The sequence below is a fragment of the Alosa sapidissima genome, chromosome 4, assembly GCF_018492685.1.
Source record: "Alosa sapidissima isolate fAloSap1 chromosome 4, fAloSap1.pri, whole genome shotgun sequence".
NCBI lineage: Eukaryota > Metazoa > Chordata > Actinopteri > Clupeiformes > Clupeidae > Alosa > Alosa sapidissima.
Window position 1 is genome coordinate 34,370,482 of NC_055960.1, and position 24,667 is coordinate 34,395,148.

Genomic DNA, 24,667 nt, shown 5'->3' on the forward strand with positions numbered 1-24,667 from the left:
TTCTGAACATCCAAATACTGTATGCCTATAATATGTGTGTGTGTGTGTGTGTGTGTGTGTGTGTGTGTAGGTAAAACCGATTGTTTTCACTTTTTTCATACTCCTCGAGAAACAGAGATATATGGGAAAACTTGCCGGAATTTCTCCTTTATAGGTTGTATCAGCGATTTCAGGCCCAAAAAAAGGCCCAAACATTAATGATCACATTCATCTAATCTTTCCTAACGATCCGCTAGCTGCCTGCCCCATAAGCAGGCCGTCAAAAAAACGTGTCTCTGTAGGCAGCCTAGGCTCTGAGATCTGTACACAAAAACAATTGATACCAACAAGTGTTGCCAACCACTCAAAGGCAAAATAAAGTGTTCCAACCAATAACGGACGAGATGCGCGTTCAGGAGAGTTTCAATTGCACGGGAGGGTGGGGGAGGGAGTAGCGAGCTTGCTCTGTTTTGTTTGAACATCAACAGAATTGACGTTACCCCGCCATCTTACCCCACAATCGCTGATACAACCTTTAAGGTTATAATATCTTTTAGTTAAGTTCACTTGATAATAACCAATGGGAACGTGTATACCACAGCTCCTCGTTGGTGGCGTGGACAAGCATTCACCGAGATAGCTGGTGGTCATGAACAAGCCAACATGTGGATGGCTGATAAGATTATCACTTCATTTAGGAAAAACTGAATCTATATTGTTTGGAACAAAGATAAAATTAAAGAAAGCCTCAAGTTTTAAGGTCCTAGCTGGAGATACTGTAATTACTGCCAAGGAATTAATCAGTTACCTTGGATTTGTCTTAGATTGCCGCTCATCTGGAGTAGGTCAGACCCAAAAGGTAAATACCATGGTAAATCAGAGATTCTTCTTTATGGCCAGAATATCAACATTTTTGGATGAAAAAACAAAGCTAATTCTGGCAGGAGCTTTAATTCAGCCTTATTTTGATTATGTGTGTGGCTCATGGTACCATGGTGTCCCAGGGAACCTGAAACATAGGCTTTAAATTAATTAATTAATTAATTAAATTAATAAGGCTTATATTAGACCTCCCCATAAGAACTCATCTAGAATCTTTCCACTTTGAAAGGGTGGGATGGTTGAAAGTTGAGGATCGAGTATCTCAGTTGCAGTATGGTACATACAATTGTTTATGGGGATGTTCCCAAATATTTTAGAAATTATTTTGATAGAGTAAATGAAGTTCACAGGTACTCCACTAGGGGCAGTGCAACAGATTTTGTATCCCCCAGAGCTAAGGCTAATCTGGGCAAACAGTCTTTTCTTTACACTGGAACTACCCTTTGGAACAGGGTACACTCAAGACAGTCAGAAGCACAGGCAGTTTTAAACAGGGTTTGGAGGTTTGGCTTAGGTGCCAAACATAGTCATTACTTATTTGATTGCTTTTGTTGTATAATACAGATGGATTTATTTAATGTATGATGAATGATTGATGTGTGATATGCTGTCACTTGTCCTCTCCCCCCTGCCCTTAGGGACCACAATGGAAATAAGTCTTTGGGCTTTATTGCATCATCCCTGACTATTTATGTATTTTAATGTATGACACAGAGTCAATCAATCAATCAATCAATCAATCAATCAACATCATAATACGATGAGAGCTCTGGCGAGTACTAGTGTCCAATCGGGGCAAGACACAGTATCAAACAGGGTCAGATCATCAAGTACAGTACAGGTGGGTAACTCACCGGCACATGGCTGGGTGCACACCTAGTACAGACCAGAGCAGGCCGCCAGCGGGGCACAATCAGAACATTGACAAGTGCTTGTGTTGGGCTCTGGCGCCCCAAGGAGTTGGATGAACAGTGAAGCAGGCTTCTGACGTAACAGCAACGTTATAAAAGTGGACACAGGTGGGCCTATCACCGGAAGCTCAGTCTGCGGTTCAGCAAATCTGTTTGATGAAGATGCCTTTCCAAGCTGCCCAGGAGGCAGCCACACTCCTACTGGAGTGGACTCTCAGCTAAGAGGGGTTACACCTGAGGCTTTGTGTGCTAGAGCAATGGCCACTAACAACCAGTAGGAGAGTCTCAGCTTCCATAGCCCACGGATTGAGGAGCTGTCATTTCATTTCAACATGTATCAGGGCTTTTAGTAAAACATTTTAGCAATACTATTCCACCATACTGTAATTTGTACAATATTGTTTTTACATGATATTAAAACATTATTATATAAGTTAAGTCTTTTGAGTCTTCATAAGTTCGGTCAGAGAGCAGAGGATGGAGCAGCCAGACCAATGGATACCTTGTCTTAGCTGAATTACTTATTACTTATTGAAGCTAAGCAGGTGTGGGCTTGGTTAGTACTTGGATGGGAGACCTTGGAAAACTAGGTTGCTGTTGGAAGTGGTGTTGGTGGGTGGCCAATAGATGGCACTCTTCCCTCTGACCAAAAAGATCGATCCCAATGCCCGTGACGGGCCATTGACGGGTACATTGTACTAAAGGAGATGTCATCCTTCGGATGAAACGTTAAACCGAGGTCTTGACTCACTGTGGTCATTAAATATCACATGGCACTTATCGTAAAGAGTACGATAAGTGCCAACCTGGCTCATTCTATCTGGCCCCCTAATTATCCCCCACTGTAATTGGCTAATTCACTCCCTCACGCTCCACCTCAAGCTGGTGTGCGGTGAGCGTTCTGTCGCATAATGGCTGCCGTGCATCACCCAGGTGGGTGCTACACATGGGTGGTGGTTAGTGAGGTCCCCCCTTCCCTGTGAAGTGCTTTGAGTGTTGAGAAAAGCGCTATATAAATCTAACGTGTTGTTGTGTTAAAGTGACTGCAGTCATAATGCATGGTTATGCAGTATTTACAGTAGTTCTTGCCATTGGACTGTTAAAGGAAATTTCCAGCGATTTTTCACATATATCTTACATAGATGTTTCTCAAGGTCACCAATTACTGTTGGTATGAAAAATAAACTGTAGGCAGCTACAGTGAGCATGAACATTATTGTATTGTATTGGTTATTATTGTATTGATGCTATTCATAAATAATGAGCTGTAAAGTAACTCAGACTTCTACAATTTTTTTAAAATGATATCGACTAATTATCGTTATCGTCAAAATCACAAAAAATATTGAGATATTATTTTTTGTCCATATCGCCCACCCCTAGCCTAGAAATCAAATTACATTTGCTGCCAGGGCTAGTCTAGCAACTCTCCGTTGGCTTGTGAGCTCCAGAAATCGAACTTAATCAGGCCAATGAAATCGTGTATAGAGTCGTTAGGTGGGCTTAACATAATGATTGATGGCAGAGTTGCAACGGTTTGGCTTGAATTCCCTGCTACTTGAAAACAAATAAGATGGATGTTGCTGCTGGCGAACAGTGTGACACGAGTTAAGCTTTTATTAAGTTGGCAAACGTTTGAACTAGCCAACTAGCTCCGCTGGTGGGAAAAGCATGGGACTCATAGCTGCCACTATCCTATTGGGTGCAGAGGGAATTTGAAAGACAACTGATTATCCCGCCCCTCGGACTGAGCACTGCGAACAGTGAGTGCCCAGACCCTACATTTTAAAGGGAAACTTGGCAGGATTTCCCCCTCTGTTGGAGAAATTGCACATTATGCTATTTCAAACTGTGTGAAAAGGTAATGATAAAGCACATGGATTTGTTTACAAGCTAGCGAACTGTTAGCATAAGTTTGGCAGAACTATGTGGATGTTACAAGGTAAGAAACACGATTTAAAACGAGTTTCTTGTTTCTCACTTCTCTTTCCGGGATGGTAGTCTCAATGTTGCAAGGTTGGTTTTCCTCCTGGGGAAGCTAGCCGCAGCGGGGAAAGTCACCATTTTCACCGGAACAGGTCATTTAACCATCCAAATGATTTCTAAACGGGTTTATTAAGTTGAAATAGTTGCCAAGTTCCCCTTTAATGTGGGTCTGGCTCGTCAGGCTAGCCCACCCCTAGTCTGGACATGAAAATATGAAAGCAATGTAAGTGTCTGGTGTATAGGGGGACCTCCATGCCTATCTGAGAATATAGCTCTATACACACACAACCTTGGTGAGGAGAGATAAGTGTGTAAAGAACACACCTGGAGCCCTGCCTTCTTATGCCCACAGACATCCCACACACACATACACTTTGCCTCAGGTGTGTATAAAAGCCTCTGCAGCACCACGCCACCACAGAGCCTACAGACAAGCCACAGACATGCTGAGAGTTGTTCTGCTGACCGTCCTCGCCAGCCTTGGTATGGAGGAGTGTGACTGCTTCACAAACACACCTATAACATTTTTACTTGATCTGGAGATATGTGCTTATTTATGCTGTACTGATTTAATGGCTGCAACTGTGGTGTTGTTGTTGTTGTTGACAACATCATTGTTTGTGTAGTGCTGGCTGAGATGCCCCAGATTGTGCCCAGGTACCTGGAGGATGGCGCTGAGGAGAGGGTGGTCGGAGGAGAGGAAGTCAACACTCGTGGCGCCTGGCCATGGCAGGTATAAAGAACTATCACCCCAGTCCCAACTGGGTCCATTTACACTAAGAACCAGTATGCTGAGTAGGTAAGAGTAGGTTCTAGAGTAAGTAGGTTCTAGAACAAGTAAGAGTAGAAGGTTCTAGAGTAAATAAGAGTAGAGTACCAGGTTCTCCGGTTTTTACCACATGCACTGGCACAAATGAGTTTTATGAATTTACATTTTTTGGCCATTTTTTTTTTTTTTTTTTCATTTTATGTGTAACAGTTTGAGGCATTTTGTATTCTTTGGTTTTGGAAAGTGCCCAACAAATAAATTCCCATGTGGAACATTTAAACTGTTCCCTGAGAGACAGAGTTAATATTCCTTTCTCTCTCTTTCTTTCTCTCTCTCTCTTTCTTTCTCTCTCTCTTTCTTTCTCTCTCTTTCTCTCTCTTTCTTTCTCTCTCTCTTTCTCTTGCAGATCTCCCTCCAGTGGAAGTCTGAGAACGGCTACAGACACACCTGTGGAGGCACTCTGATCAGGAGGGAATGGGTGTTGACCGCTGCTCATTGCGTGGACAGGTACACCTTACAGTACAGTATGTTTGTGTGTGTGTGTGTGTGTGTGTGTGTGTGTGTGTGTGTGTGTGTGTGTGTGTGCAAATTGAATTTAACCGAATAGAATAGAATTGAATCGTCTTGGAGGCAGAGCTGAGCTATGAGCTGTAATCCACTCTATGTGCTTTGACAGTGATAGGGTCTGGCGTGTGGTGCTTGGAGAGCACAGCTTTGACACTAACGAGGGAACTGAGCAGGTGCGTGAGGTCAGCGAAGTCGTCATCCACCCCAACTGGGACTCCAGGGACGTTGCTGCTGGGTAGGTCTTCAGAAACGCTGATATTCAAATATGACTTTATAATGACCCTCTCGATCAATATCTTGATATTCATGTCATCAAACTCCAAAATGTGTGTGTGTGTGTGTGTGTGTGTGTGTGTGTGTGTGTGAGTATGTGTCTTTGCTACTGTATCCTACTGTATCCTACTGTTGACCTCTCTCCCTGTCCTCAGCTTTGACATTGCCCTGCTGCGCCTGTCCAAGGACGCCCTGCTGAACCCCTACGTGCTGCTCGGCTCCCTGCCCACCCCTGACGAGGTCCTGCCCCACGAGCACCCCTGCTACATCACCGGCTGGGGCCTCACTGCCAGTGAGTTACGCTCCCACCTCCACCCCTCTACCACGTTCACACACAGGACAGATGTCCTGTGCCACATGTTCACATATGCAGTCCTATACATTCTGCCATTCAGAGACATATGGTGACTGTGGCTTGAAGGCCTCCAACTGGGCAATTTTAAAAGGTTTAACAATAGTGATCACTAGTAATGCTGTAACAGCAGCAAAGGAAATCAGAGTCATTGTCTGTAAGCTCTGTGACAGAAATAATGATACAGTTTTTCTCAGTCTATTAGTTCAACCTCCACAACATTTAGTCATTTGTGCACATCATAGTAGCAATTTCTCCTTCCTCTGAACAAATTGCAAATACTTTTGGACATGTATAAGTTGCTTTCATACAATTCTCTGCACATTGCTGTTGAACTAGTTATCAAATTCTGTCACAGTGCTGTAGAATTGCAAAGAGCATACAGTAAAAATGTATGCATTCAGTGTCTTGTACTCACTTACTCACCTAACTACAGCAATGTGTAACTTTACTGTAGTTTTCAAATGGCTGTACAAGTACTGTATAGTGCTGTCTTGAGCATGTTCAGGTAGTGTCACCGAGTTCTGACCTTTTTTTGCATTGGAAAACACTGAGAGAACTGTCATAATGAAAACATGACAAAGCCATTTGACTATCTTGTTCATAAACGATGGTGTCAAGACTTCTCATTTTGATGACACTGACAGTTTCATTGACATGAATACCTGCTTTTGAGGAATGGACTATCCATTTTGAGCAAGTGACGCTTTTGCAGGTCATCCACTAGGTTTTGCAGTTTGCACTAATTGTTTTGAGAATTGCACTAACTGCTGTGCAAATGTTAATAGTGATGTGAGAAAAGCACCAAAGCGACAGAGAAAAACTGTAATTAACTTTGCATGTCAGAGAACAACATTTCTCAGTCCTGTTTTCCGTCCTTGATGCCTTGTCCTGTTATCATGATAGATAGATAGATAGATAGATAGATAGATAGATAGATGATAGAAAAACAAATCCATATGATAATGCTATTTTAGAACACCGTATTTTAACATGTATTAACATCTACACAAAGTCTATGTTAGACTCTAACATCTAGCAACTCTCTCCCTCTCTCTCTCTCTCTCTCTGTAGCTGGTGGTGATATCTCCCCTGTCCTGAAGCAGGCCCTCCTGCCCGCGATTGACCATGAGACCTGCTCCAGTGACAGCTGGTGGAGCAGTGTTGTGCAGGACACCATGGTGTGTGCTGGAGGCGGCAGTGACTCTGGATGCAACGTAAGGATGCCTTGTCTGCCTATACTGAAAAATATATGAAGATGACATAAAGATGATAATGGGAAGTCTATGCTGAAAATATTCATGCACTACTGTACTCCACTGCATCTATACAAGCAGGTATGAGTTTACGCTTGCACGCTTTACGCAAACACCCCTTTCTGGATTTCAAAAGAGTACCCTACATTTGCAATGTGGTGGGAACCTGTTCAAACAGTTGAGTGTGGTTGTTCCGAACGTTTGTCATTGCAATATGACATACACAATAGAAGAAGACAAACACAATGCAATAAGTTATATTTTAGTTTCTGACAGATTTCTGCTCTTGTTTTGCTCTGACCTGCTGTAGGGAGACTCTGGTGGTCCTCTGAACTGCAAGGTCGAGGGCAAGTACGTGGTGCATGGTGTGGCCAGCTTTGTGTCCTCATCAGGATGCAACACTGAGATGAAGCCCACCGTCTTTACCCGCGTGTCCGCCTACTTGGGCTGGATGGAGGAGGTCAGAGAACACACACACACACACACACACACACACACACACACACACACACGCACACACACACAGACACAGACACACACACACGCACGCACGCACGCACACACACACACGCACGCACACACAGACACACACACGCACACACAGACACGCACACACGCAAACACACACGCACAGACACACACCCACGCACGCACAAACACACACACACACACACACACACACACACACACACACACACACACACACACAGACACACACACTCACACACACGCACAGACACACACACACACACCACTCTCACAAACTGTCAGAAAGCTGACATAACCACATTGATATCAGTCTGCTGATGTTCCTCCCTACAGTGTGAGTGAGTTGCAACACTGTGGCATTAAACACAGTGAATTTTCTATTTGTTGTGCATCCTAATGTTTCCTTCATACCCTCTCTTCAGATCATGGGAGAGGAATAAACACGGGGATCAGATGATGAAATCCAACCCACTTCAAGATCAAGAGCTACAAGTGCATGTTTCTACAAGTCCAAATTTCTCCTTGTAAAGAAACAAATCAATGGATCAATAAAGACAGTTTAACCCAACACATTGCATGTAATTTTATTTGTCTGACAATAAAGTGAATGATGATCTCCCTCAAATGAAAACAAATACTTTTATATTAGTAGTAATATTTCAATTGGTACAGCAGGGTGCCAGCAACATCAAGGTCAGGGGTTTAATATTCATAAAATGGCTAAATCATATGCTAAATGATTTATATTATATTTCATGAAAATCAGTCATAACTGAGGTTGATTGAAAACATTCATAAGATCACATATGGCAAGCAGTTGAATGTCAAAAATACACTATTCATTGATATAATCTCCATTCTACACTGTTAGCCAAGCTTTACAGTAAAGCTGTGTGACAGTCTCAAATGCGTGTTGAGGCCTTGAGGGTTTACTTTTGTTTCATTTGAACCTCAGAAGTTATTATCTCAAGATTAGTATTGCGGTGTACAAGATTAGACTATCCTGATAATTACATTGTTTGGCTTTTAACATCACCACCAGCAGGGGAGATAAGCTATTGTATTGTGCCTCTTATTTGTGCTGTGCACAGCATTTATCTCATTGTGTTTTTACAAGGTGTCTGAACACCTTGGAGTAAAGTATAAAGAGAGAATAGAAGACAAAAGGCATAGAGAGTTCAGGTCAGCTCAGTCTGCTATAGGCTACTCACTGTAGTTCATAGACGTACACGAACACACATGTACCACTGTGGAGGTCCATCTCTCACTAATGCCAGTCATTGTCAGGGGGGATATTCTGACTGTGGTCTGGGGGCAACTAGGGTGATGGAGCTGTGGACCTCATCCCTGTTGCTAAGCAACGTGAATGGCAGGAACGCCATGGCGTCTCCAGAGATAACGGCTGCCTCTGGCTCAGGCACAGCAGGGCTGATAGCAGGTGACCCAGAGACAGACTGGAGCCACATCCACTTCCCCAGATCCACAGCATTTCCGATCCCAGTCGTGTACTTGCATGTCAGGAAACAACCAGCCTTTAATCAGACCATAATGAGACTCAAGCTCTTCAGGGATCTAGGAAAATGGGAAAATTCAAGTGAAATGTTTGATACATTGAAGGTCCTGATTAAACCTTGCTCGACTATGATAAAAAAGTGAATCACATTTCCCCATCATTTTCTCCACTTCAAAATGAATAGATCCAACAGGTTTAAAAAGCAAAAAAAGAGTTGATGTTTTTGGGAGACACTGCAGGCCATTCTGTATGAGACCATGGTAACTCTCCCTACAATGTACAGCCTACAGGGGTAGGGTACAGGAGATGGGCATACCAATATTTGGGGCAGCCGTGGCCTACTGGTTGGCGCTTCGGACTTGTAACCGGAGGGTTGCCGGTTCAAACCCCGACCAGTAGGAACGGCTGAAGTGCACTTGAGCAAGGCACCTAACCCCTCACTGCTCCCCGTACGCTGTTGTTGCAGGCAGCTCAGTGTGCTGGGATTAGTGTGTGCTTCACCTCACTGTGTGTTCACTGTGTGCTGAGTGTGTTTCACTAATTTACGGATTGGGATAAATGCAGAGACCAAATTTCCCTCACGGGAACAAAAGAGTATATATACTATATATACAATAATATGCTCTTCTGCCTCAGCCAGCTAGGAAACTTGGTAGTGCGCATCAGCGCCTGGTACAAGGAGGCTCGCAGGGCACAGTAGTTGTCTCCTCTGGAGGAACCCAAAGCTCTGGGAGAGCACAGCGTAGCCCTGTACAATGGCCCACACAGAGAAACAGAGTGAATGAGCGGTGTCAATAATTGTAAGCGAAGTGTTTTTGTTAAACTCTTAAAGGTGTGTGTCTGAACTGAGGCAATCAAACTATTCCTGACGCACCTTGCAGAAGCATCAGTGGGAGCAGAGTAGGGTTCTCTCAGGTTACTGTCGCTCCATGCTGAACGAGTGACCACTATCACTCCTATGCTGCAAGACAGTCTCAGCAAGCTTGGCATCGCTCAAGGGGAAACCTGTGCCAAGCATGGCGGGGGTGAGCAGTCGCTCATCCTCACTGCTGTCCAGTGGGACATCCTGACATTTGTAATCCCGAACTGCAGAGGGGTCAAGCAGTACCTGGTGTCCACAGATGTCCAGTTAGGCATCAATCTCAGTAACAAGAGAAACTACCGTTGTACCATCACTTTTTCAGCCGAGGGACTCTGAACCAGCCGGTTCTCCACTGGTATGGTGACAGGATCCAAGGACTCTCTGTATAAGTAAGTATAAGTATAAGTATATATACTTTTTTGAACCCGTGAGGGTAATTTGGTCTCTGCATTTAACCCAATCGGTGAATTAGTGAAACACAAACAGCACACAATGAACACACAGTGAGGTGAAGCACACACTAATCTCAACGCAGTGAGCTGCCTGCTTCAACGGCGGCGCTCGGGGAGCAGTGAGGGGTTAGGTGCCTTGCTCAAGGGCACTTCAGCCACGGCCCACTGGTCGGGGCTCGAACCGGCAACCCTCCGGTTACAAGTCCAGAATGCTAACCGGTGGCCAAGGCTGCCCTGATTGTGCCTCTGGCCACAATCTCAGTGGCATTTGTCAGAACTTCTGACACCAGCCCTGCAGCAGCTACCTCCTGCTGATAGAGGAGCATACTCTTGTCCACAGCAGAAACTGCATCCACTTGGACGTTGATGACAACTGCGGATGCAGTAGGCTTCACCTGTTGTGAGATCTCCAGTGGCAGGCCTGGTTTTGACTGTCCCTGTGCCCTCATCATTATTGAACAATGGTGAGTCAGAGCTGTAGGATATAATGTGATAAACATAGAAAATCAGGATTTGGAAGCAAATGCAGGTATAATAGCTGATCCTTGATTTTATCCTCGTTCAAGTCTTTTAAGTAGAACACTTTTAACACAGATGACCAAACATTCTGAAAAGCATAGGCATAGAATTGTTCTCTATCTTACCTATCTACCGTAGTGCCTACTGAACCACCCTCCAATGTTTTTACAGAGGTCTGCTGGCTCTGAATGTCCTCATTTCGCAACCGCTGCCCCTCCTCCTGATCCTCCTGGCGTCCCGAGGATTTGGACGAAAACAACAACTCACCGTGTTCCCCATGTCCTAGGACCTGGCTGGGGGCTCAGCTCAGGTGCTCAGGCAGGGAACGGAGCCCTTGATGGCATCCACAATGTGGACCTGTGGGAATGGGAGAGATTAAATTGGGTTCATAAACTGCAAGTGCAATATGAGTTTATAAACTACATTTTAACTACAGTATAACTAATATATATATATATATATTATTATATGTGTGTGTATATATATATATATATATATACACACACACACACACACATCACACATGTAATATATCTGTACAGTATATTGCACAGGTTTATGGGCAGGCTATGAAATATAGCAGTGCAAGGTCATAAGCGAAACAGTGTAGGAGTAAATGCAGCAGGTAAGCAGTGCAATACAGTCAATGAGTTACTCTGCAGAAGTTGTCATATGATGATCTTATGTTCTGCTCACCTGATTTGGTGCATCACTCTGTGTTACTTAAGACAAAACAAACTGGTATATACTGGTATATGATCTGAACTACTTATTTATTTAACATTATTTTATTCTGTTTAGTTGTTCTTTCTTTTCTCCCTTTTTTTGGTTTGAGCTTCTTTCTGTAAACAATTACCACCAACAGTGTTGTGTGGCAATAAAGTATATCTATCTATATATCTATATATATACAAGTACAAATAGTTATAGTAAATTTCTCTCACAACTATGATTACTTAATTTACTAAGATTTAAATGACACACTACAGCCTGTTACAGAGGGAGCATGAATAAAGATGAGATCACATGACTGAGCTATGACCTTTTAATATTTTACCAGAGAACACCCAGGACTTTGTGTGTGTGTGTGTGTGTGTGTGTGTCTGAAAGAAGCCACGGAACCCTGGTTTTCGAGGTTGTTTTCTGTCTTCTTTATGTGTAAAGAACATTCAGGTGAGTATTTCCTTGATTAAAATAATTAATTTCAGAGTTTTTGAATGTGAATAGCAGTTTTGACAGATTTGCAAATCAGCAGGTCAGCTGGACCTTACTTTGCAAGTCTGTGTCAGATCATTGTTGTTGCACAGCAGTTGTGTCTATAATCTTTTAAAACATGAAATATGTAAACACTGCATGCTCACATAAGCACATTAATTAATGTTGCATAATTTATTGATGTGCCATTTCATTTCCAGATGATGCCACTCACGTGGATGACTTTGTGCCTGATTCCTTTGACTGCAGTTGTGACATGTATGAAGGCCTTTAATATGGAATGTCTCATTGCAAATGCAACTGATTTAGATGTATATTAAATCCACTTATAACCCTTATTCAATACTTAAGATGTGAAACATGTACAAATATTCTTTGTCTACAAAAAAATGTCACAGATCCAAGAAGAAAAATCTGTTAAATCATCAAAACGACCCATCATTACACTTCAGTTAGTCAGTAGATTATCTCAGATATTTGGCAAATGTAAAAATCTGTCATGTCTGTTAGGAACCCCTGAATTATTTAATTTTAGTATGATGTGATTTTGGCACCCCCTGCTGGTGTTGTTGTGTTTTGTGTCTTCTTTCTCTGTGTTTCTGCAATGAGGAGCACTAGGTTTGTCCTATAAGTTCCTGCCATTGCTGAGTTTTTTGATGCTGTCTTTTCTTCTGTTTGAACTCCAGCTTCCTTTAATGTTTTTGAGCCTTTTGCATGCTTTTGAGCTTTTCTGGAAGTTCTGAAAAAATGTATGAATTTAAACCACTGGTCGACAGAAACTCTAGTGTAAAATCCATAAAAGTGTCTCAGCATCACTTTTCTCTGACACACCGGAAACCCTGTGTTTGTGTCCCGTGTACAGTAGCTGCTGTGACTCCAGACCCTGAGCTCTTCATTCTGACGGGTTCTGAAGGTCCGGTCTCGGCTCCAGAAGGATCTTCTGTCACTATGCCCTGTGGACTCTCCCCTTCCTCTAGTGCAGTACCTCTGCAGGTGCGCTGGCACCGGCCCAATGCGTTCAGAACCCCGGTTCTGCTGTATGATAACCGACGGGTCCAGGGGGAACCTGCAGACCCTCGGTACCGGGGCCGGGTCTCTCTGGTGGGGGAACTGGAGAAGGGGAACGTGTCCCTCAGACTGGAGAACCTCACTCTGGAGGACATGGGGGATTATGTGTGCTACGCTAAGAGCATCAAATGGTACAATGAATTCAGCATCAGGCTCAAAGTGAGAGGTGAATGTAGCAGCTTTTGCTAAATGCATAATTACATTAATACACAGGATTAGATGTTAAAATCCCTTGTGCCAAAATCCAAGGTAAAAACACATTCAGAAGCCTCTGCTCAAGTTTAACTTTAAAAAAGCACACTACCCACAAATCCGCCAACAAATGGTCACAAACACAATACAAATGGCCAATCCAACAGCAGTATATAGTATGCGGCATGTTATTGGGGTTATCAAGTGGGCACCCTCATTCACCAATGTTTCGTTAAGTTAGGCCCACGACACCTCATGAAGGCTTAACAGTGAAACCAGCGTCCTGGAGACACTCCCCTCTCGTGTTAATTTTGTCACCTATTTTTAATTTAGTCTTAGTCTTGTGACGAAATGTCCTTTTTAGTCTTTGTCATATTTAGTCATTCAAATATCATTTTTGTTAGTCAAGTTTTAGTCGACTAAAAGTCTCGTCATTTTAGTCTAGTTTTAGTCAAAAGAAAACTAAAGGTATCTTAGTCTTAGTCAGATTTAGTCAACACATTTTAGTCTTTTTTTATAACAAATTATTACCATTTGAGTCAAATAGGGTTTCACACATCTCAACTTTCCAACAATATTGTGTCCACAGGGCTACTCGTCTGTTATAATTACTCATTCTGATTTTTTGTCAGTTAGTATGTTTACATGCACAGGTAAGTCGAGCTACAGTTATAGCTTGGCTGGGATTTGACCATAGACAGTAAAAGAAAGTTTGAGAAACACTGTCGTAGGCCAAAGTATTAATGTTTTACTCCGCCTCGTTAGATGGCGATATGCACCCAAACACAACACATTTCCCAAACAGACTCTCCATCTTAGCCATAGCTAACTTGCTAGCGAACTTTCCATATTAGCTTACTTGCTAGCAAACTTTGCATCATCAGTCTAACTAGTTAAATAGTTGACATTACATGATGAACATTTTCGAATGGACATTCTGGGGGATGTTAATATGTATGAGAGAAGCTTCAACTTCTGGGTATGTAGCATTGTGACATAAAGCTTAGGTAGTTAGCTTGAAATCTCCAGTGTTCTTGTTCCATGTAGTTTCGTGTTGCAGCCACAGGGTTGCAACAACAGCACGTAGACTAGCCTACAGGAAAGCTGTTGCGTATTCCTCATTCGTAATATTTTGAAAATGTAACAGCTAGATATTCTGTCTTCTCATTTTGTAGACGAAAATGAAGAGAGATTTTATCTTAGTTTTTATTTCATGCAAAACATTTTAGTCTCGTCTTTTTTCGTCAACAATAATGCATCTTAAGATAGTCTTAGTCAGTATTTCAGGACATTACTGCCATCTCGTCATCGTCTGTCATGAAAAAAAAGGTTGTTGACGAACATATTTCCTCTCGCCTCGTCTGACGAAATTAACACTACTCCCCTCCATGCTGCCACCATATTACCACATTGAAATATCCAGTACCCAAAATGCTCTTAACCAGCCCAGGCATGGTCAAGGTTGGCCCGTCCCGTTGATGTGGACTGAACCATAGCCATAAAAACCTTGGCCAACCAACCATCAACCTACTGTAGGCACAGCCCATCACAAACAAAAGAAGTTACACAAAACGAATTAGCCAATTAGCTTAGCCAGTTAGCTTAGGCCCCATCGCAAACACAAAACAAATTAGCCAGTTAGCTTACGCCCCATGCTGCCACCATATTACCACAACAAACATCCAAATACCCTTAACCAACCTAGGCATGGTATAAGTTGGCTAGGTGAGTCCGTCCCGTTGATGCGGACTGAACCATAAACCATAAAAAACCTTAGCCAAGTACCATCAACCTAGGCACAGTCCATCACAAACACAAAACAAATGAGCCAGTTAGCTTACCTTAGCTTGCGCCCCAGGAAGGGTAACTTCTCCTTACCCACAACCATTCGCTTGCCCGTTCTACTGCTAAAGACATGTTACTAACCACCTGCCTTAGACTTCGACCACAAATGCCCAATTCAGACAGCAAGCCAATAGATCTGGCCACAAACCCATGTGCACCGATTTCAATAGGCCTTAATAGTGCACTCAAACCTCGCTTGACTGCTAAGGGTGTGACTTTCGAAACCGACGTCTCGAATCAGTGTCGAGGCTTCGAAGCACAAGTGTTTCGAAACACTGCTTCGAAACGTGGTTCAAAACAGCCATGTCATGTGACCACTGCTTCGAAACATCGTTCAAAATCCCCATGTCATGTGACCAAAGTTAAGTGAACCTTCGGTGCATTTCACTGGTGTCGGCAGGCGTGCCCGCGCGTTCAATTAACAGTGTAGCTTTCTCTTAAGCAATAACCATGATGGTGTAGTGGTTAGTGAGGGTGTTTTTTGCACGGTAGCCCAGGCTGCTCAAATGTGGTTCGATCCCCGTTTGATTTGTATCGATAGGTATTGTTTCAGATCGTATCTGTTTATGTTTTCTTGCTTCACCATTAACCACACAGTTTCAACTAAACTCTCAGAATGGTCAAAAATCGAGAGTCTCCCATCCAGTAATTGACCAAGGGCATGCTGCTTAGCTTTTGACAAAGACTGAACACAGGCAACACAGCGAGCCACGAACTTTAAAGACTACATCTCCAATACGAAGCATTTGACAGATTAGTTTCACCCTAAACAGCTCTGAGGTGTCGGAATTGTTTCAAAGCTTCGGAACAATTCGGCACAATTGCTTCGAACGTTTCAGTGTTTCATAAAGCCTCGCTTTGCCCATCCCTATTGGCTGCCTCCTCTGCTGTTTCAGTGTATTTAGCTCTCTTCAGCTCATTGGCCACTTCCACTCTGTCTTCCCAAGGAACAGTGAGTTCAATGAAGTAAACTATCTCAAAGATGGTTGATTACGAAGATACTTCATGAGAGGCCATTTCCTGTCCCTGGAAATGTATGCAAATAGGGTAGCAGTACACGCCCCCGCGCATTTATGCAGTGATCGGGCTCTCTTTTTAACATTGAGGTCTATGGCAGAATCCAAGAATTTCCCAGAATTTGCCAAAGCCTTATTTTTCTGAGCAATGGATGCACATTTCGGACACGGTATCATGATCTCCAAACCCTCCTCCCTATTTCAGTAGAATGTCGTGATAGTATGACCCTCCAGTCGGGAGAAAATCAACATTAATGAAGGTGTACACCAAGTTTATTTTGTACTCCGGCTTGTCTGGCGTGGAACCGAGGCGTTCAAACGTAAGTCATACGTCAGTGACACGCCCCTGTGCAGGCGGGAACTGAACCAGAGCCCGTCTCTGACTGAACTCCACTTTGCCCTCATAGACATGAACTAGGACGACCCATCTTGCTACGCATTCATTATCTTTGACTATCTTCTCTGAATCCGACCATAGAATTACGTCGGGTCGTAGTTTAGTACTCACTATATGTGGAGGTACCGCCATCTGCTGGCCAAGATCATTTCCCAGCCCGCCCCATTTTTCAACTGGCCGGTTTTACACCTGGCCTTCGCGGAACAAGGTTTATCCCCCTGACGTACAAAGTTAATTTGCCTTACCCCTTTACTAGCTGCTAATGAATTGACTTAAAACTCTCCTTTCATCCTCTATTGCCTCTGCCACACATTTCAATACCTGGTTATGACGCCACGTATACCGCCCCTGGGTGAGACTTACCTTGCACCCTGATAGGATATGGTGGAGACTGCCCACCCACGAGCAAAGTATGCATTTATCATCCTCATCAAACCATTGACTTAAATTCTTGGGAGATGGGAGCACATCATATGTAGCACCTAACATAAATGTGATCTTACCAGCTTCCATGCCCCATAGATCTTTCCATTTAATCCGTCTTTTTTCCACCCCTTCCCAGTTCACCCACTGCCCTTGTTTCGCCTGCGACACTGCCTTAGTACATCTTAGTACAGCCTCCTCCTGTCTATGCATTTCCTCCACTACCATTTTCCTCTTTTCTCCTGCAGAAGCCTTACTCCACAAGGGTTTACTCATGCCCACCCCTAGACCCCCCCCCCCCCCCGGCCCTGCTGCACATGGCCCATTATATCCCTATGCTTCAATGCTGATTGAGCTTGCTTAACTGCCTGCTCTGGGTTCCACTTCCTCCCTGCATTAACTGTGGGTGCAACTTTCCTCACCACTGGGTCCTTGGACTGAGTAAGAGTCATTTCCAATCTAGCCTTAGCACACTTAAATTCCTCTGTCAGACTAGATATTGGCAACTCTACAATGCCCTTCCCATACAAGGCTACACTGCTTAAGCAGCGTGGGACTCCGAGCCATTTTCTGACAAAGGAGTTGATCATTTTTTCCAACCTCTCTACCTTTGACAGAGGAACTTCATAAACTGTCAATGGCCACATTAGCCGAGGCAATAAACCAAACTGCAAACACCACAGCTTGAGCTTACCTGGCAGCCCTGACTTGTCAATTTTTGCAATACCTTGCCTAGTGACCTGTCTCAAGTCTTCAACCTGTGATTTATCACTAAGGCTTGCATCATACCACGTTCCCAGACTCTTCACTGGTTTCTCCAGAACTGTGGGAATCACCTCTTTATTTATAGCAAACTTCTTATCTATTACCTTCCCTTTAACAATTGAGAGACTCCTAGACTTACTTGGCTTCACCTTCATTCTGGCCCATTGCAGATTGCTATTTAACTTATCCAGCAACCTGTTGGTGCATGGAACGGTTGACGTCAAGGTTGTCATGTCGTCCATGAAAGCCCTAATCGGAGTGTATTGATAGAGTGTAGCAGCTATCGCTAAATGCATAATACCCAGAGTGTAGCAGCTATCGCTAAATGCATAATAACCAATTGAGTGTGAGTGTAGCAGCTATCGCTAAATGCATAGTAGGTTAGTTATAAACACAACATGTGTATTTGCATCGTATGTTTTGGTTTTCAACAAGTTAAACTAGCATAGTCTCTCATTCTCTGTGTATCACACACACACAGTCCAAGGCAATACTCCAGTTGTCTCATCGACTGAAGGAGGTGCAGGACAGGTGATTGTTACCTGTGAGTCGGATGGCTGGTCTCCAGAGCCAACCGTCACCTGGAGAGATAGAAAAGGAACAGAGATCCATCAGAACTACAGCAACATCCACTTCCTCAAAGGTAAACACCGTCTGGGTGTCTGCAAAGGGGATGTGATATTATGTGATATTATTCTCCTCTACAGTGTGTGTCTATGATGCGATTGGTTGATTATAAACCTTGATATAATGTGATATGAAATGTGATGTTCTGTGTATGTTATATAGTGCTATTAACTGTGTTATGTCTGTGATTACATGAAGTGATAATAAGTGTGTTGTTGCATTGTGTATGTTATATCTGTGTTTATATAAAGTGATATTAAATGTGTGGCACTATATGTTATATCTGTGTTTATATAAAGTTATATTAAAGGGGAATGTCGGTGATTTTTCTCATAGGTCACCAAGTACTTTTGGTACAAAAATACCCGAAAACAATCGTTTTTACCTAGCTCCAGTTGCTGCAGCCAACAGCTAAATTAGTCAGACAGCTACAGCGCTACACTCTGGGGGAATGTTCATGTTCAAAAATAACAGAATTCATTGCTCTTAAAATGTGTTGCACTGTGTGTTTATATAAATATGTGTTTATATAAAGTGATATTAAGTGTGTGTGTGTGTATGCTGGTTCCTGCTGCAGATGAGGGGGGTCTGGTGGCAGTGAGCTCCTGGCTGCTCTACAGTCCCTCTGAGGCCGAGTGGCTCTCCTGCGCTGTGGGTCTGTCTGATCAGGAGAGGAGAGAGAGCAGGGTGGCACTACGCACCACAACCACACACACACCAACACACACCAACGGTCAGTTTTTATACACCATAATAAGGACATATTATATGCCGATGCTGTTTGTGATGGCTGGACTTTTAACTTTTAATTTACTGCATAGGAGCTTGGAAACACACACTCACTGGTGTGTTATTTTTCATATTATGTGGTGTGGTGATATGGTTTGCTTGGCAACATAGAAAAGGTGAGGACATGATAGAATTATCTTTTCTGACAATATGTGAACTATAATATGAAAGCAGGTAATCAGGCTTTAATGAGCTAATGTCCCCCGATCCTCATCTTCCTGATAGATGTTGTCAGACTTTTCTCACGTCAGAGGAAACCAACAGGTAACTCAATGCCTTTCAGTGTGTAAGGTGGCAGTATGGCTTAACAACTAATTTGTTATAATTATTGCAGAGTGTAATCTGTAGTTATAAAAAATGTTTTTTTATAACTACAGCAACTGCAGTTCCTGATGAAACAAATGCAGGTATGTTAAGGGCACAAGTGCCGATAGGGAATGGGCTGTTTATGATTATTGCCCCAGTAGGGGCTGCCTTAACAACTCATTTGCTATTATTATTGCTGTGATATTCTAATCTGTTAATGGTTCTCAAAATGTTTTTATAATTACGGCAAGTTTTATTTTTATTTTTTTGTTACCAATGAAATAAATCCAGGTAATGTTAACTTGGTTCACATTGATGTATGTTCGTAGAACATACTTTCACAGACATGAAATGTATAAAAATCATTAATTTCTCCCAGAATGCAATGGGTACAGACCAGAGTCAGGCACTAATGAAGAACAGACACGGTCAGAAACATCTGCTGCAGCAAGTAAGTATGAGATTTGTTTTGCATGAATTAGAGATATCTTTTTTGCCATGACACTTTACTGCTTGTGTTAATGCAAATTACGGTAACACTTTGTTACTTATTAGTTAATGGTTTGTTAATCATTAGTAATTTATTGTTCATACATAATTTATCATCAGTAAAGCATTTGTTCACACAGTTATAAATGGTTTGTTCATAGTAAATAAGCCTATATCTAAAATATGTTTATACATTATTGTTAATAAATGATGCAATAATATGTTTTTGATGAAGTAATATTTCCATTGTTTAACAGTTGTTACATACACATGCACTAATGATTAGTTAGGGTCAGGATACATATTTTATAAACCACTTCCTAATACTATAATTCATGATTAACTCAGGAGTCACAAGTGGTTAGTTAATGATATTTTGTGAGCTCATTTAAAGTGAGGAAGTCTTATGCCTTGCAACACATTTACAAATGAGTTATAAAGTGTACATTTGCATTTATCAGACACTTTTACCCAAAGTGACACATGTCAATTAACGCCGGGGCTTGAACCCCCAACTTTATGGGTTACCTGCTAACCTGGCTCCTTATCCACTACACTACCTCTGCCCAGTGGTATAACAACAGTCAATTCAAAAATATAATGTAGATATGGGTGTTTACTATGAACAAATCATTTGTAATTGTGTGTAAACATGATTTACAGATGAGAATTAATGTAGGAATAATGCCTTACAAACAAAGAATACAGCATTTAATAATAGTTTACAGAATAAATGCTTAACAGTGTGTAGTAGAAGAAAACACAACGTTTTGCATAGTTGTAGGTGTTTCTATCTGGGCCAAGGTAGTGTAGTGGATAAGGAGCTGGACTAGCATGAAGTAGCCTGAAAAGTTGGTGGTTCGATACCCGGCTTTCACTGTTGTGTCAATGGCCTTCAATTTAATTGAAATGTGTATGTAGCTTGTCTGCTCAATTAATGAATGTGAATGTAATCTTTATAATTCATTTGAAAATATTTAGCAAGGCATAGGAAGTCCTCACTTTAGATAAGCTCACAAAATATCATTAATTAACCACTTGTAACTCCTGAGTTAATCATGAATTATAGTATTAGGAAGTGGTTTATAAAATATGCATCCTCACCCTAACTAATCATTAGTGCATGTGTATGTAACAACTGTTAAATAATGGAAATATTACTTCATCAACAAAATAGTATTGCATAATTTATTAAATATTAACAATAATTCATAAACATATTTTAGATATAGGCTTATTTCATATGAACAAACTATTTACAACTGTGTGTACAAATACTTCATTTATGAGAATTAACATAGGATCAATGCTTTACAAATGATGAACAAAGCATTTTGTAATAGTTTGCAACTGGTTTATAATGGGAAAATGATTTCATTTATAAGTAGTTGTTTCATTATTTATTAAGTATAAATCATGTAGTTACAAACATAATTTTTGGATAGGCTTATTCACAATGAACAAACCGTTTATAACTGTGTGAACAAAGGCTTTACAGATGATAAATTATGTATGAACAAGAAATTACTAATGATGAACAAACCATTAACTAATAAGTAACAAAGGCTTAACAAATGACGAATTGTGTGTAGTTATTATAAAGTGTTACCCAAATTACTTAAGAAGTCACAGAATATGTCAACATGGCATCAACAACTACAGTTTAGAGAAAACTCTCCTTACAGTAATTCTGACATGACGGTTCATGACTTATTCTTTCTCTCTTATAGATGAATGGACACCCCTCAATGGCAAGTTCATTCAAAACTGTTCACTGATATGGTTTATGGTTTAAACATGACATGAACAAGACATGACCAAATTCACTTTGCCAAAGACTCATAATTTCTTAATTTATCAGCAGAGTCGAATAATGTAGAGTCCAAGGAGGGAGAGAGTCCAGCCTTGGTCAATGCTGAAACAAACACACAGCCTTGTACCCTGTTTCAGCTTATTTTAATCTTTAATCTTTCATTTGAGCATCAACCCCTGAGTGTGATTTCCTTTTTCCATCTACTGTTTATGGTTTAAACATGACATGAACAAAGACTCTTAAAGGAGAAGTTCGGTGTGATATTGACCTAAAGTGTGTTGAAACATTATACCGAGTGTGAACTTTTGTCTCATAGCTCATCTCGGCTTGTCCCCTGCACTCCGAAATCTGGCGCTAGTTAGCCGATGCTACCAACTGGTTTTTAGATGGGGATGCCTCGGGCATCGGCCTAGCCATGCAAATAAATCACTGTTTTACACCATTTACGAGGCTCAAAGTAGCTCCACACTTCATTGGCAGACTTCCGAAGGCCCTGACATTTAAAACGAGACATTGAGAACTTTGAAAAAGCACTGGTAGTTTATTTCCAGAATAAGACTGATTTGATTCAGTGATTTATTTGCATGGCTAGGCCGATGCCCGAGGCACCCCCATCGAAAACCTTTTGGTAGCATCGGCTAACTAGCACCAGATTTCAGAGTGCAGGGGACAAGCCTAGATGAGCTATGAGACAAAAGTTCACACTTGGTATCGTGTTTCAACACACTTTAGGTCAATATCACTTCTCCTTTAATTTCTTTTCAGCCGAGTCAAATGATGTGCAGTCCAAGGATGGACTAAGTCCAGACCTGGCTGATTCTGAAACAAACACACAGCCAGACAGCACTGCAGTAGCAGGTACTGTATGTCCAGTCTGTCTCTGGTGCTGAGGTCTTATTCTGGATGTCAGACTGAAATAGTTCAGGTACACCCCAACCATACTTTGACAGCCATGGTTGAGTACCCATTCTGGAATAAACTTTGAGTAATGTTGAAGTTGAAGCAACAGTTTGGTTTGGTATATGCTAATCCTAATCCTTAACTGATACTTTGACCCAGTTATTTTTGCATTGTTGTGTATATTTTGTTATGAACAGTATTTGTCTTTGAAACATATCAGATGCTACTAAACAAAGGGGGACTACAGTCATCACCACCTCCGCAGGGGTCATTGTAATCAGAATACCAGGTAAATATTCTGTAGGCCATATATTCAAAATATGGAATAACAAGTTGGTGTGTTAACATATTCAGCTCAACTAGAAACTAGAGGATGCTGGACAGAAAATTATTCATTTTTGTTTTGTTTTTATGTATAGATGTGAACCAGTCAAAAAAACATTACGGTAATACAAGTATCCCTCTCATTACAATAACGTGTGGAATGACTACATGTGAAATGAATCCTGATTTACTCTTTTTCTCCTTTAGTGAATCTGACTCTGGATATGAAGACCGTGCCTTCTTTTCTTAAAGTACAAGATAATAAAACTGGCATCCTCTGCCCTGATCCACTAAAGGTTTCAGCCACAGAGATGAGATTTGCTCATGCTTTATGTGAACAGTCTTTCAGCTCAGGGAAGCACTACTGGGAGGTGCAAGTGCATTATACTGATTTTTTTGGTCATCTTAAGGCAAGGCAGTCGTGGTATGTGGGGGTGTGCACTAACACAGCAGAACAAACACACAGAGTCTCTTTAACACCACGGAACGGCTTCTGGGTTCTCCAGTATGAGAAAGGAACTGGACTCTTTGTCAACACTGAACCTCCAACTCCAGTTCCGGTGTCTGAACTATTTCAGTACCTAGGGGTGTTTCTAGACTGTGATGAACACACGCTCACCTTTTACAATTCTGACAGGAATATGTGTCTGTGCTGTTTATTTGTGACACCAAACAAACAACTGATTCCTCTAATCAGCTCAGGAGTTAGAGACAAGGAGCCTGTTAAATTACGCCAAATACAATAACTTTTAGACAAACAAGCATCTCCCCATACATCCAGCCAAATGATTTGGTACCAAAAATGCTAAACCCCACCACCATCCCGTACAGATCTTTTAAAATCACATGTTTTTTATACAACCAAACTGAATCCCCTCCATTGGGAACTACATCATTCACGTGCATAGGGGGGTGGGTGGGGGAGCGGGGGGTATGGGTGCCTGAGCCCCTGCCCCTTTGCCTACAAATGTCCAAAGTGCCCTTCTGAGTGACCATTTAAATGATCAATGATTCGTAAAATGACACATGAACATTTACAAAATTAATGTATGAATCAATTATTTGAGAATAAAAAACTGTTTTGCATTTTTGTTTCTGCGCTGCTGCCGGTAGGTGACGTCAATGTGACCTTTCAATTTTGCCTGCCTGCAAGATGCGCATGATATTGTTGTTGTTTTAAGAGATGGTGAAAAGCAGGGTAATTTCAATACAGACAGTCTGTTTCCAAAACCATTTAGCTGACGTTGAAAAATAAACTGTAACATTTATCTCATTTTGTAGTGTCATTTTGTATGTTTGCCAGCAAAAGCTTTTCAACAAGCATAATTTCAGACTGAATTGACCAGTATACTTTACTTGTAATGCATGCTTTTTTAAAGTAAGGTTAACTAACTAGCCTTACAGTGTAGAACATCAGCAATTCAAGTATAGTTTAGTTGATTTAAATGAGCATGTTTTCTATCTCGAAAATAAATGACACTCATTTTCAGCAAGTAATCTTACCAAAAGACAAAAACTGAGTTATACTTACTGAACATTTTAAGTGAGGAAAGCTATTATGTTTTACAGTGATATATAAATCAATAAAAATGACTGAACACTTCGGTAGTGCCATAGCTTACATCAGTAGAGTGCTTTCAAGTCACTCTGTCAGAGTTGTTATGTGATTCTGTGTTCTTGTCATGTGA

At 41.7% G+C, this 24,667-nt stretch overlaps 2 protein-coding genes and 1 long non-coding RNA gene across 5 annotated transcripts; 2 read left to right on the forward strand and 1 right to left on the reverse strand.

The window, feature by feature from the left end:
- Positions 1–4,174: 4,174 nt before the first annotated feature.
- Positions 4,175–8,012, forward strand: LOC121707529 (elastase-1-like). Its single transcript, XM_042090181.1, has 8 exons — positions 4,175–4,241; positions 4,385–4,491; positions 4,934–5,034; positions 5,204–5,329; positions 5,523–5,659; positions 6,794–6,936; positions 7,286–7,435; positions 7,887–8,012. The coding sequence occupies exons 1-8, from the start codon at positions 4,202–4,204 to the stop codon at positions 7,902–7,904; spliced, it is 822 nt and encodes a 273-aa protein (XP_041946115.1). The 5' UTR covers positions 4,175–4,201; the 3' UTR covers positions 7,905–8,012.
- Positions 8,013–8,084: 72 nt separating this feature from the next.
- On the reverse strand, positions 8,085–11,138 carry LOC121707530. The gene is made up of 3 exons (XR_006031346.1): positions 10,936–11,138; positions 10,597–10,766; positions 8,085–9,036 (listed from the first exon to the last, which is right to left on the reverse strand). It is a non-coding gene; the product is annotated as an uncharacterized LOC121707530 (long non-coding RNA).
- Positions 11,139–11,875: 737 nt separating this feature from the next.
- LOC121707527 (butyrophilin-like protein 3) lies at positions 11,876–24,247 on the forward strand. 3 transcript variants are annotated; one of them, XM_042090174.1, is made up of 15 exons: positions 11,876–11,983; positions 12,226–12,283; positions 12,888–13,259; positions 18,213–18,374; positions 18,936–19,091; positions 19,180–19,263; positions 19,373–19,411; positions 19,525–19,554; positions 19,833–19,904; positions 21,673–21,693; positions 21,807–21,878; positions 22,521–22,613; positions 22,876–22,944; positions 23,075–23,101; positions 23,187–24,247. In XM_042090174.1, the coding sequence occupies exons 2-15, from the start codon at positions 12,226–12,228 to the stop codon at positions 23,723–23,725; spliced, it is 1,794 nt and encodes a 597-aa protein (XP_041946108.1). In that variant the 5' UTR covers positions 11,876–11,983; the 3' UTR covers positions 23,726–24,247. The 3 variants fall into 3 exon arrangements, with proteins under 3 accessions (XP_041946108.1, XP_041946110.1, XP_041946109.1); XM_042090175.1 differs by lacking the exon at positions 21,807–21,878 and having other exon boundaries at positions 11,877–11,983; XM_042090176.1 differs by lacking the exons at positions 21,673–21,693; positions 21,807–21,878.
- Positions 24,248–24,667: the final 420 nt, after the last annotated feature.